Genomic DNA, 15016 nt, shown 5'->3' on the forward strand with positions numbered 1-15016 from the left:
CTAAATGTTATTTTCTCTATGCTGCCTATACCTCCTACTCCAAAATACTTTGAGGAATTAAAGTCAATGACCAAAAATGGTTAATCCAACAATGGTTAATCATACTCAACACATTTGGCAGTGATTACAAACATCACACATCACACTTCCGTGTTGTTGTGTTGCTGTGCTGTTTACTTTTAATAACCGTTTAATCAAAACTGTGCACTTAACACATTTACCAAAGTCTTAGTTTTTAAATAAAACATTTGACCAAGCGCCTTTAACTGAATAAGGATTCTATGAGACTATCGGTATCTTTAAATGATTCCTATCAAAACATCCAACAGGATCATAATGGGAGCTTACTCAACTATGATCAATTTCCACCACTGTACCCCTCTACTAGCTTGAACCAGAAAATGGCTGCTCATTGTTGGACTCCAGGTGAGCGTAAATGGCTGCTCATTGTTGGACTCCAGGTGAGCGTGAATGGATGTGTGTCGGAACCAGAAATAAAGAAAATAATCATTCTCGGCGCGCCTGCCTTCTTCCCCTGTGTCCGGACTTAAGACCTTCAAATCGTTTTGAGCCCATGTACCAGCTGTCTTCTGCCGGGGACTTGGATGTTCCCTCCATGGCTCAAATCAAATCAAAGTTTATATGTCACGTGCGCCAAATACACCTTACAGTGAAATGCTTACTTACAGGCTAACCAATAGTGGAAAAAAGGTATTAGTTGAACAAGTAAAGAAATAAAAACAGTAATAAAGACAGTGAAAAATAACAGAAGCGAAGCTATAACAGTAGCTATCTAAGCTAATATACAGGCATCAGTTAGTTGGGCTGATTGTGGTAGTATGTACAGTTGAAGTTGGAAGTTTACATACACCTTTGAAAATACATTTAAACTCAGTTTTTCACAATTCCTGACATTAAATCCTAGTAAAAATTCCCTGTCTTAGATAAGTTAGGATGACGACTTTATTTTAAGAATGTGAAATGTCAGAATAATAGATTATTTATTTCAGCTTTTATTTCTTTCATCACATTCCCAGTGGGTAGAAGTTTAAATACACTCAATTAGTATTTGGTATCAATGCCTTTAAATTGTTTAACTTGGGTTGTCACTCCCTGGGCATAGAGAGGCTTTTATTCTCTATTTTGGTTAGGCCAGGGTGTGACTAGGGTGGGCATTCTAGTTTCTTTATTTCTATGTTTTCTATTTCTTTGTTTTTGGCCGAGTGTGGTTCCCAATCAGAGGCAGATGTCTATCGTTGTCTCTGATTGGGAATCATACTTAGGCAGCCTTTTTCCCCACCTGTGTTGTGTGTAGTTAGTTTCTGTTTAGTGTCTGCACCTGACAGAACTGTTTCGGTTTTTCACTTTGTTATTTTGTTTATGTTTTTTGAGAACTAAAATATCATGAACACTTACCATGCTGCGCTTTGGTCCATGCCTTTTGACGAGAGATGTTACATGGGTCAAACGTTTCAGGTAGCCTTCCACAAGCTTACCACAATAAATTGGGTGGATTTTTGGCCCATTTCTCCTGACAGAGCTGGTGTAACTGAGTCAGGTTTGTAGGCCTCCCGGCTCGCACATGCTTTTTCAGTTCTGCCCACAAATTGTCTATAGGATTGAGGTCAGGGTTTGGTGGTAGCCCCTCCAATACCTTGACTTTGTTGTCCTTAAGCCATTTTGCAACAAATTTGGAAGTATGCTGGAAGACCCATTTGCAACCAAGCTTTAATTTCCTGACTGATGTCTTGACATGTTGCTTCAATATATCCACAATTTTCCTTGCTCATGATGCCATCCATTTTGTGTTGTGCACCAGTCCCTCCTGCAGCAAAGCACCCCCACAACCGGATGCTGCGATCCCCTTGCTTCACGGTTGGGATTGTGTTCTTCAGCTTGCAAGCCTCCACCTTTTTCCTCCAAACATAATGATGGTCATTATGGCCGAGCAGTTCTATTTTTGTTTCATCAGACCAGAGGACATTTCTCCAAAAAGTATGATCTTTGTCCCCATGTGCAGTTGCAAACCGTAGTCTGGCATTTTTATGGCGGTTTTGGAGCAGTGGCTGCTTACTTGCTGAGGGCCTTTCAGGTTATGTCGATATAGGACTTGTTTTACTGTAGATATAGATACTTTTTTACCTGTTTCCTCCGGCAACTTCCCAAGTTCCATTGCTGTTGTTCTGGGATTGATTTGCACTTTTACGTTCATCTCTAAAAGACCGAACACGTCTCCTTCCTGAGTGGTATGACAGCTGCGTGGTCCCATGGTGTTTATACTTGTGTACTATTATTTGTACAGATGAACCTAGTACCTTCAGGCGGTTGGAAATAGTTCCTAAGGATGAACCAGACTTGTGGAGGTCTACAATTTATGTTCTGAGGTCTTGGCTGATTTCTTTTGGTTTTCTCATGATGTCAAGCAAAGAGGCACTGAGTTTGAAGGTGGGCCTTGAAATACATTCACAGGTATACCTCCAATTGACTCAAATTATGTAAATTAACCTAACAGAAGCTTCTAAAGCCGTGACATCATTTTCTGGAATTTAGTATATTTAAACTTCTGACCCACTGGAATTGTGATGCAGGGAATTATAAGTGAAATAATCTGTCTGCAAACAAATATTGGAAAATTTGCATGTGGCATGCACAAAGTAGATGTCCTAACCAACTTGCCAAAACTATAGTTTGTTAATTAACAAGACATTTGTGGAGTGGTTGAAAAACAAATTTTAATGACTCCAACCTAAGTGTATGTAAACTTCTGACATCAACTGTATGTGGTAGTAGAGTAGGGGCCTGAGGTCATACACTTAATATGTTGTGAATGAATTTTAATGGGGATCCATAATAAATACAAATACCTCAAAGTTGATTTGGAATGCTAAAAAGCTACGTATTCGATATGATACTCTTACGAGGTTAAAGAGAACAGGTTTGTTTTACTACAAAGTATATTACTTGTCTACCAAAATAAAATCCTTGAGTATGGTTCGATGATTCTATTGCAGGTTCTTGGAGAGGCATAGAGGAAGAACTTATTGCAACCATAGTCTTACAAATTTCTGGTATTAAGGTAAATAGAGCAACTCACTAAAAGTATGGTGCTACGCTGAGAAATATATAGGCAACATGAACAAGCTCTGTGAATCTACTCCTACATGCATAACCATAACCTGCTGACAAATAATAGGCCTTTTGTGTACCCATTGTGGGCAGATAAGGGTGTGCATAACTTGCGAGACATGTATAATGATAAAGGGCAAATACCTATCCAGGACCTCAAACAAATGTATTCAAGCCGATTCCTACTCCAATCTGTGATATATGCATGAACGTACGGTGGTGCGAAAAGTGCAAATCAATCCCAGAACAACACCAAAGGACCATCTGAAGATACTGGAGGAAACGGGTACAAAATTATCTATATCCACAGTAAAACAAGTCCTATATCGACATAACCTGAAAGGTCGCTCAGCAAGGAAGAAGCCACTGCTCCAAAACCGCCATAAAAAGCCAGACCACGGTTGGCAACTGCAAATGGGGACAAAGATCACACTTTTTGGAGAAATGTCCTCTGGTCTGATGAAACAAAAATAGAACTCTTTGGCCATAATGACCATCATTATGTTTGGAGGAAAAAGGGGGAGGCTTGCAAGCCGAAGAACACCGTCCCAACTGTGAAGCACGGGGGTGGTAGCATAATGTTCTGGGGGTACTTTGCTGCAGGAGGGACAGGTGCGCTGCACAAAAATTATGGCATCATGAGAAAGGAAAATTACGTGGATAGATTGAAGCAACATCTCAAGACATCAGTCAGGAAGTTAAAGCTTGGTCGCAAATGGGTCTTCCAAATGGACAATGACTCCAAGCATACTTCCAAAGTTGTGGTAAAATGGCATAAGGACAACAAAGTCAAGGTATTGGAGTGGCCATCACAAAGCCCTGACCTCAATCCCATGGAAAATTTGTGGGCAGTACTGAAACATCACAAAGCCCTGACCTCAATCCCATGGAAAATTTGTGGGCAGTACTGAAAAATCTGGTGACATTTCACATTCTTAAAATCAAGTGGTGATCCTAACTGACCTAAAACAGGGAATTTTACTAGGATTAAATGTCAGGAATTGTGAAACTGATTTTAAATATTTTTGGCTAAGGTGTAATGGTCCTGTGTGAAGCTGGTGTAGAGAGTCAGGTGCAGGGCAGCAGATATAAGTAATCAACGTACTTTACTCAAAATACACATATACAAAGCAATATAGCGAGCCCACAATAACGGACCGATTTACAACGAACAATCACTCACAAACAAACATGGGGGAACAGAGGGTTAAATAATGAACAAATAATTGGGTGAGTGAAATCAGGTGTGTAAGACAAAACAAATGGAAAATGAAAAGTGGATCGGCGATGGCTAGAAGGCCGGCAACGTCGACCGCCGAATGCCGCCCGAACAAGGAGAGGGACCGACTTCGGTGGAAGTCGTGATTTAAGGTTTATGTAAACTTCTGACTTCACACATATAGTACCTTCAGAAAGTTTTCACTCCCCTTGACTTTTTACACATTTTGTTGTGTTACAAATTGGGCTTAAAATGTATTTAACTGGCATTTTCTTGTCAATCATCCACACACAATACTCAGGTCAAAATAGAAAATAAAATAAAACACTCATATCTTGAATCACCTTTGGCAGCGATAACAGCTGTGAGTCCATCTGGGTAAGTCTTTCATCTCTTCCTGCCCACTACTCTCTCTCCCTCTTTATTTCCTTTCTCTCTCTCCTGTGTGAGAAAGTCAGGCGGCAAGTAACACTTCTCTCCCCCATGAACTAGCTAACCTTACCTAGCTAGCTAGTAGACTTGCTAAAAACAGCATGTCACCTCAATGAAGTCTCAATTTCTGCACATCAAATTGTTCCTAAGAACCTGAGTATTAAACGTAGATAATCAATTTTATTTTATTTTTACCAAATCGATAGAGTGAGACAGGGTGACAGAGAGAGCAGTGAGAGAGAACATCTCCGCCACAGCCAAGCAGAACGCCCCACTCTTTCCCTCAGTTAGATAACGGTGGCAAGCTAGTTAAAAAACTTGATAACCACCTACTTGCTGTAAATCTACAATCGGTTCAACAATTCAGCATGAAATCTTGATAGCAGCATTGCAAGATGTTCCCAAGAATCTTAGACATGTAATGACATACATTTTTTTCAGGTTCTTCAAATGAACAGTACATGGTCTAACCATGTAGATGAAAGCTTGCTTACCTTCTCACTCAGGCACTTTATTTGCTTTCTCCAGAAAACTCCTTTCAGATGTCAGTCAACTTGTATACTTCGAGTTGGTACTCAAATCGTTTATGATTGGATAAGATAACACCTCCCGAAATGGACGAATGTGAAAAGCAGTATTTTCAGGAGAGTGCAAAAAGTGGTTGTCAGAAGCGTCAAACCACTCTGGCCTCTCTCTATGGCCATGTGTCCCTTCCAGGTGTGTATATGCTACATCCATAGCCATTGAATACGGTCTGCAGTTACATTCCAAACGTAGAGTTTGAATCAATGACTATACATTTTGTTTAGGTACCAGGTTCTTAGGAAGACATGTTTTCTCAACCACGTCGCAATTCATTAATAAGTATTATGGGGGATTACTTTGATTAAAAACATGTTTTTCAATGCTATTTATGGTACATGGTCAGGAAAGCAGAACTTGATGGTAAGGACTCGTATTGTGACGGCCCTGAATTTGTCTGAACCATCTCAGTGCTTCTCCTTCCAATAGGGCGCTTCCCCAAAGTGGGGTTGTGATGGTGGTGCGAATGAGGATGTGTTCAACCCTCAGTTCCGAAGCTTCTTTACTTTTTTTGTTGTATTTAAAAGTGTGCTTTGTAGCCTTGTCTCAAGTTTAACCAGGATCGGATCCACTCATTGCTTCCTTTGGACTGGACTACACATCTCAGTTGGTCTCTGCTGGTTCTTCATGGTGTTTCTCCTCTGTTGGCAGATTGGATTGTCTGACTGACCGACTACAACTTTATTGCAGAAGGCATTTAATTTGTTTTAGTGTGTTGTATACCATGATTTATGTGGTCAGTTGTAGTTGAAGACGTATGAGATTTGATACTCTGTCGGCGCCGACAGAGATGGCCGCCTCGCTTCGCGTTCCTAGGAAACTATGCAGTTTTTTTGTTTTTTTACATTTTATTTCTTACATTAGTACCCCAGGTCATCTTAGGTTTCATTACATACAGTCGAGAAGAACTACTGAATATAAGATCAGCATCAGCTCACCATCAGTACGACCAAGAATATGATTTTCACGAAGCGGATCCTGTGTTCTGCCTTTCAACCAGGACAACGGAATGGATCTTATGCGGTGACCCAAAAAAACGACTCCGTAAAAGAGGGAAACGAGGCGGTCTTCTGGTCAGACTCCGGAGACGGGCACATCGTGCACCACTCCCTAGCATTCTTCTCGCCAATGTCCAGTCTCTTGACAACAAGGTTGATGAAATCCGAGCAAGGGTAGCATTCCAGAGGGACATCAGAGACTGTAACGTTCTTTGCTTCACGGAAACATGGCTCACTGGAGAGACGCTATCGGAGGCGGTGCAGCCAGCGGGTTTCTCCACGCATCGCGCCGACAGAAACAAACATCTTTCTGGTAAGAAGAGGGGCGGGGGCGTATGCCTTATGGCTAACGAGACATGGTGTGATGAAAGAAACATACAGGAACTCAAATCCTTCTGTTCACCTGATTTAGAATTCCTCACAATCAAATGTCAACCACATTATCTACCAAGAGAATTCTCTTCGATTATAATCACAGCCGTATATATCCCCCCCCAAGCAGACACATCTATGGCTCTGAATGAACTTTATTTGAATCTTTGCAAACTGGAATCCATTTATCCGGAGGCTGCATTCATTGTAGCTGGGGATTTTAACAAGGCTAATCTGAAAACAAGACTCCCTAAATTTTATCAGCATATCGATTGCGCAACCAGGGGTGGAAAAACCTTGGATCATTGTTACTCTAACTTCCGCGAAGCATATAAGGCCCTGCCCCGCCCTCCTTTCGGAAAAGCTGACCACGACTCCATTTTGTTGATCCCTGCCTACAGACAGAAACTAAAAAAAGAAGCTCCCACGCTGAGGTCTGTTCAACGTTGGTCTGACCAAGCTGACTCCACACTCCAAGACTGCTTCCATCACGTGGACAGGGAGATGTTTCGTATTGCGTCAGATAACAACATTGACGAATAAACTGATTCGGTGTGTGAGTTCATTAGAACGTGCGTTGAAGATGTCGTTCCCATAGCAACAATTAAAACATTCCCTAACCAGAAACCGTGGATTGATGGCAGCATTCGCGTGAAACTGAAAGCGCGAACCACTGTTTTTAATCAGGGCAAGGTGACTGGTAACATGACCGAATACAAACAGTGCAGCTATTCCCTCCGCAAGGCTATCAAACAAGCTAAGCGCCAGTACAGAGACAAAGTAGAATCTCAATTCAACGGCTCAGACACAAGAGGTATGTGGCAGGGTCTACAGTCAATCATGGACTACAAGAAGAAAACCAGCCCAGTCACGGACCAGGATGTCTTGCTCCCAGGCAGACTAAATAACTTTTTTGCCCGCTTTGAGGTCAATACAGTGCCACTGACACGGCCTACAACGAAAACATGCGGACTCTCCTTCACTGCAGCCGAGGTGAGTAAGACATTTAAACGTGTTAACCCTCGCAAGGCTGCAGGCCCAGACGGCATCCTCAGCCGCGCCCTTAGAGCATTCACAGACCAGCTGGTCGGTGTGTTTACGGACATATTCAATCAATCCCTATACCAGTCTGCTGTTCCCACATGCTTCAAGAGGGCCACCATTGTTCCTGTTCCCAAGAAAGCTAAGGTAACTGAGCTAAACGACTACCGCCCCGTAGCACTCACTTCCGTCATCATGAAGTGCTTTGAGAGACTAGTCAAGGACCATATCACCTCCACCCTACCTGACACCCTAGACCCACTCCAATTTGCTTACCGCCCAAATAGGTCCACAGACGATGCAATCTCAACCACACTGCACACTGCCCTAACCCATCTGGACAAGAGGAATACCTATGTGAGAATGCTGTTCATCGACTACAGCTCGGCATTCAACACCATAGTACCCTCCAAGCTCGTCATCAAGCTCGAGACCCTGGGTCTCGACCCCGCCCTGTGTAACTGGGTACTGGACTTCCTGACGGGCCGCCCCCAGGTGGTGAGGGTAGGCAACAACATCTCCACCCCGCTGATCCGCAACACTGGGGCCCCACAAGGGTGCGTTCTGAGCCCTCTCCTGTACTCCCTGTTCACCCACGACTGCGTGGCCACGCACGCCTCCAACTCAATCATCAAGTTTGCGGACGACACAACAGTGGTAGGCTTGATTACCAACAACGACGAGACGGCCTACAGGGAGGAGGTGAGGGCCCTCGGAGTGTGGTGTCAGGAAAATAACCTCACACTCAACGTCAACAAAACTAAGGAGATGATTGTGGACTTCAGGAAACAGCAGAGGGAACACCCCCTATCCACATCGATGGAACAGTAGTGGAGAGGGTAGCAAGTTTTAAGTTCCTCGGCATACACATCACAGACAAACTGAATTGGTCCACTCACACAGACAGCATCGTGAAGAAGGCGCAGCAGCGCCTCTTCAACCTCAGGAGGCTGAAGAAATTTGGCTTGTCACCAAAAGCACTCACAAACTTCTACAGATGTACAATCGAGAGCATCCTGGCGGGCTGCATCACCGCCTGGTACGGCAACTGCTCCGCCCACAACCGTAAGGCTCTCCAGAGGGTAGTGAGGTCTGCACAACGCATCACCGGGGGCAAACTACCTGCCCTCCAGGACACCTACACCACCCGATGTTACAGGAAGGCCATAAAGATCATCAAGGACAACAACCACCCGAGCCACTGCCTGTTCACCCCGCTATCATCCAGAAGGCGAGGTCAGTACAGGTGCATCAAAGCTGGGACCGAGAGACTGAAAAGCAGCTTCTATCTCAAGGCCATCAGACTGTTAAACAGCAACCACTAACACTGAGTGGCTGCTGCCAACACACTGACACTGACACTGACTCAACTCCAGCCACTTTAATAATGGGAATTGATGGGAAATGATGTAAAATATATCACTACCCACTTTAAACAATGCTACCTAATATAATGTTACATACCCTACATTATTCATCTCATATGCATACGTATCTACTGTACTCTATATCATCTACTGCATCCTTATGTAATACATGACTAAGCCACTTTAACTATGCCACTTTGTTTACATACTCATCTCATGTATATACTGTACTCGATACCATCTACTGTATCTTGCCTATGCTGCTCTGTACCATCACTCATTCATATATCTTTATGTACATATTCTTTATCCCCTTACACTGTGTATAAGACAGTAGTTTTGAAATTATTAGTTAGATTACTTGTTGGTTATTACTGCATTGTCGGAACTAGAAGCACAAGCATTTCGCTACACTCGCATTAACATCTGCTAACCATGTGTATGTGACAAATAAAATTTGATTTGATTTATGTTTGTGTGGTAAAAGAGTTTGATATTTTGATTGTATGATTGAGACTGGGTTTACGCTACACTTTATGAACGGACAAACATTGCATGACTAAGGTCACTTGAGTTCCCTGAACTCCTTTACCGGGCTGGACTCTTTTTAGGCCCGAGGTACAGAGCTCATTATTTGTTATAGTATTATGTGTTTGTGATCATTTGTTGGTAATACAACCCACACTAAATAATACATTTATTTGAAGTTATTTACAATGGTTTAAGGTTTATGAAAAGTGTATGTCCATCCTGACTTTTACATGAGTCCTTTATATTGGTGTAGACCTGATGGACCAGACGAGACTCATTCCCTCCCAAACCAAAAGGAGAAACCTATATTTTCTCTGGTAGGCACAACCTACCTGGCATCCATACAAACAATAACCTCAAGTCAAAACTGTTACAGTATGCCAAGGTAAGAGGATTTGAAGACAGAGAGAAACCTTTCTGATAGTTGAATTCATGCAGGCTCGGAGTGTTCACTAAATATTGTCCACTAAATATTGTCCACTAAATATTGTAGAAACATTTTTTTTTAAATGACAACATTTGCATTCCATGGTTTAAACAGAGGTTGAATCAATTACTGTATTGGAAAGAGCCAAATCAATCTTAGTGCTGTCTGCAATGTCAAATCTAACCTTAACCCGAAGCAACAAGCTTTTCAACACAAATTTTAAAAAATAACTCTTACCTTGGATGGATCCTTCAAAGCACCTGTAGAAGAAAAGAATTGGAGGAAATAGATTATTACCAATATCATCACTTCAGCTACCACCTGATAAGGATAGATGAGATATATTTTTTGTCATGTAAAGTTTTATCCAGTCAGTAACCATGCCCACGTGAGCATAGACATTATGCCAAAAGGATGGAACACCCCTTTTTCCAGAGTGCCTATAAAAGGACTCCTAACGAAATGTACATTAGACCAAAACATGCCGGGTTGCTGCCAGTGTGGAAAGTGGTCTTAGCTGTACCCTGAATAATCACCCATTGAGACAAGAAATCATGGAGCTGTGGCTACACGTGTAATATGGCTAGACTCTACCAGACCAGAAAAGGGTAAGACCCTCTCAAACTCAACAGGGAAGAAGACTAGACATGCGTCGCCTGCAGCTCTGCATGTAACGTAGTCTAGGAAACTGGACCGAAGACGAGAAAAGAAGAACATTTCCCTATCAAACGACCATATCCAGTCGAACGAACACTGCCAGAACAAAGTAAACTACTAATACAACTACTAAGGACATGGTGACCTCTTGTGGACACTTAAAAAATATAGGAGAGCCGCACACTCTAGGAGCTCAGATGCAAAAATGTAATAACCTAATGTCCAACGTTTCGACAGACAAGCTGTCTTCATCAGGGTATAATGACAAACAGAGGTGACTAGTTTATATAGTGTCAAAAGACACACACACATACAGGTGTCTGTAATCATGGCTGGGTTTGGCCTGATATCATTAATTCATTCTCATATTAAAATAGCATACAAAAAACTGGGCCGACGGAAGGGCGGCAGTGGCCGCGGGCACGCGCACCGACGAGATGCCCCACCCGACAGGGTTCGAAGAACCGACTACTAGAGGCACCCGACAGGGTTAGAAGAAACGACTACTAGAGGCAGGGGACTGAGTGTCTTTTTAATTTATCAAGCAAGATATTGAGCCCTGCCCATGTCTCCTTGTTTAACCCTTTATTATATTTTGTGCCTGCAACTAGGTGCAACGATTTTGATGTTAAGGTAGACATGTTTAAGTGTTTTAGAAAAATCCATTGAAGGGAATACTTTAGCTGCCCAAATCGTGATATTTCTACTGAACATGTAGTTTGCTCACCTGCACTTACACCGACTCCTTTTAGAAGTAAGAGTTATTTTGTACCTCCAGCTAATTGCAATCACTCTATTGAGACATATTGCATTATTATTCATAATTATGAGGATAACTATAATGATAAATGATCCATAACTATAATGATCACTATACTGATCACTATAACGATAACTATACTGATCACCACAATGATTGCTATAATGATCACTATAACGATTACTATCATGATAAATGCTCCATAACTATAATGATCACTATAATGATAAATTATCCATAACTATAAGGATCACTATAATGATAAATGATCCATAACTATAAGGATAACTATAATGATCACTACAATGATAAATTATCCATATCTATAATCACTATAATGATAAATGATCCATAAGGTTAACTATACAGATCACTATAATGATCACTATACTGATCACTATAATGATAAATGATCCATAACTATACAGATAACTATAATGATAAATGATCCATAACTATAAAGAGCACTACAATGATCACTGCAATAATCACTATAATGATCACTATAATGATAAATGATCCATAACTATAAGGATAACTACAATGATAAATGATCCATAACTGTAAGGATGACTATAATGATAAATGATCCATAACTATAACGATCACAATATGATCACTATAATGATCACTATAATGATAAATGATCCATAACTATAAGGATAACTACAATGATAAATGATCCATAACTATAAGGATGACTATAATGATAAATGATCCATAACTATAACGATCACAATATGATCACTATAATGATCACTATAATGATAAATGATCCATAACTATAAGGATAACTACAGTGATAAATGATCCATAACTGTAAGGATGACTATAATGATAAATGATCCATAACTATAACGATCACAATATGATCACTATAATGATTACTATAATGATAAATGATCCATAACTATAAGGATAACTATAATGATAAATGATCTGTGACGAGAGATGAAAAGAATCTGCGCACTCCATCAAGCAATGGGGACAACAACACAGGGCATTCACGGGACCTCATGGAACCATGGACCGCACCTGCAGAAACTGGACAACAGGGGAAGCAGAGGAGATACCTATCATAGACTTCTCCCAGCTGACGCTTGACATACCACCTACGCCACCTTCAGTGGTAGAAACAACCAGCTGGTATGATTGAGTAGAATCAGCCAACAGTAACACGGAAGCAGCAATGTGAGAGTCAGTAGTGCATGACCTTAAATGGTAATAATAGGAAGCTTCCGTTTACACACAGGCCTAAGGTTACGTAGGTCTACAGCACTAGTGGGAACGTCCCCTGTAAAAAGGTATATAAAGAGAACAGAGATCATAAGACAGTATGATCCTCATTAACATATGAGACAGACTTCATATGGGGCGGCAGGGTAGCCTAGTGGTTAGAGCGTTGGACTAGTAACCGGAAGGTTGCAAGTTGAAACCCCTGAGCTGACAAGGTACAAATCTGTCGTTCTGCCCCTGAACAGGCAGTTAACCCACAGTACCTAGGCCGTCATTGAAAAGAAGAATTTGTTCTTAACTGACTTGCCTAGTTGAATAAAAATAATAAATAAAAATATGGAGAATCATCATAGGTAAATTTATTATTGCACTATATGCTTTTTGATAGACTAAAACAATATTTTGAGAACTGGATAATTTTGCTTAAGTACTTATTGGGTCACTATCTGAAGAAACTGGTTGAATCTTGTGAACCCGACTGAGCCTCCGAAAAACAGAGGTCTAACCACCTCTTGATCACACAGGCAAAGCGGGCGTTCGCATTTTTGACACCAGGAACCAGAGGTGATTAGCAATTCAAGGAAAAACAGCCAAGTACCAGTTACAATATATTGAGTCTATGCACAGTTGGAAGTGAATAGTATTAGGATATACACTTTTTGTTGGACTAGAACAATATTTTGAGAACTGGATAATTTTGCTTAAGTACTTATTGGGTCACTATCTGAAGAAACTGGTTGAATCTTGTGAACCCGACTGAGCCTCCGAAAAACAGAGGTCTAACCACCTCTTGATCACACAGGCAAAGCGGGCGTTCGCATTTTAGACACCAGGAACCAGATGTGATAGCTGTGAGAATACCAATTACAGAAAAGCGACCAAGGGCCTGAGCATTTAAGGTAATTTAACTATTTTTGCTATTTAGTCAAAATTGTTAGAAGGGCTGATTGCTGCCCCCTTTGGGGAGTTTGGGTGCCCATGGTAAACAGAAAAAAAATCTGTCAAAAATTGCTAATATATGCAAATAAAAATTATTATTGAATAGAAAACACTCTAAAGCTTCTAAAACCGTTTAAATTATGTCTCTAGGTAAAGCAGAACTCTCAGGGCACTCATTCTCCCAAAGTTTCTCTTGTCATCATAAAAGTTGGCCCAACTTTGACGTCATCGCCCCCACCCTTCCCAAGCACTTACAGTCCTGGGAACAGCTTTCAATGGGGCTTCTCATTGCAAGAATCGCGCGCTCACGAGGGGTTTGGCGGGCCAAAACCTTGCGGTCACGCAAGAAAACAGCCTACTCTCACGCACGCTCTGTCTTTGTTCCAAGATTGATTGAACGACTCGTGTGTTTCTCTTCGTCCTGAAAATTGCTATGAAGCTAGATAACATGCTAATGCTGTGTTTTGAACATAGTTTTACAAGTTTAGTCGACATATAATATGTAATTTCGACGTTTTGGTGCGCACCCACTTGACTTTTGGCTGCATTTCAACCGAAATGTGTCGTGTTTGATCACCGAAAGACACAGACTTCCAAACTAAAGCTGTTTTTGGTAAGTATAAACCCTTCCAGGTCTACTGATGGAAGAACAGCAAAGGTAAGGGAAGATTTATGTGTTTATTATGGGTTTCTGTGGACTCCGAAGTAGAGGAGTAAAAATGCTAATTCCTGAGCGCCGACTCATATTATAGCCTAGTGAACGAAATCTGTAACGTTAAAAATAAAAGTAACACAGCGATTGCATTTAGAAGAAGTGTATCTTTCTATACATATGTAGAACATGCATATTTACTCTAAGTTTATGTTGTGTATTCCACTGTTAGCTGACGGCATATGCTGGAGCTATCGTCATTTCTCTGGACATTTGAGTAGCATTTTTTTGAACATGCCGTCATTGTAAACAGATTTATGGATATATATAGCATATTATTGAAAAAAAAAATGTACTGTGTAACATGTTATATTACTGTCATCTGATGAAGACTTCAAAAGGTTAGTGCAATTATTTTTCTTTTAATCCTGCGTTTGGTGATTGCATATTTTGTGGAATTTGGCTATGGAAATTAGCTTGGTCTTCGGTGTGTCTTCGGTGGTGGTTTGACATAAATATGTGCTATGTTTTCGCCGTAAAACATTTTAGAAATCTGACTTGCTGGCTAGATAAACAAGTTGTTTATCTTTCATTTGAGCTATTGGACTTGTTAATGTGTGGAGGTTAAATATTTTTAAGAATATTTTTTGCGTTCCATGCGCCACATTCCTGCTGAC

At 41.1% G+C, this 15016-nt stretch overlaps 1 protein-coding gene across 1 annotated transcript in view; it reads right to left on the reverse strand.

The window, feature by feature from the left end:
* Positions 1-15016, reverse strand: part of LOC112229178 (regulating synaptic membrane exocytosis protein 2-like) — a 141833-nt gene that overhangs the window by 11374 nt on the left and 115443 nt on the right. Inside the window, exon 16 of the mRNA XM_042303008.1 lies at positions 10333-10355. Coding sequence (XP_042158942.1) covers positions 10333-10355 — 23 coding nt within the window. The remainder of the gene's footprint in view (positions 1-10332; positions 10356-15016) is intronic.

The sequence above is a fragment of the Oncorhynchus tshawytscha genome, linkage group LG21, assembly GCF_018296145.1.
Source record: "Oncorhynchus tshawytscha isolate Ot180627B linkage group LG21, Otsh_v2.0, whole genome shotgun sequence".
In the NCBI taxonomy this organism is placed as follows: domain Eukaryota; kingdom Metazoa; phylum Chordata; class Actinopteri; order Salmoniformes; family Salmonidae; genus Oncorhynchus; species Oncorhynchus tshawytscha.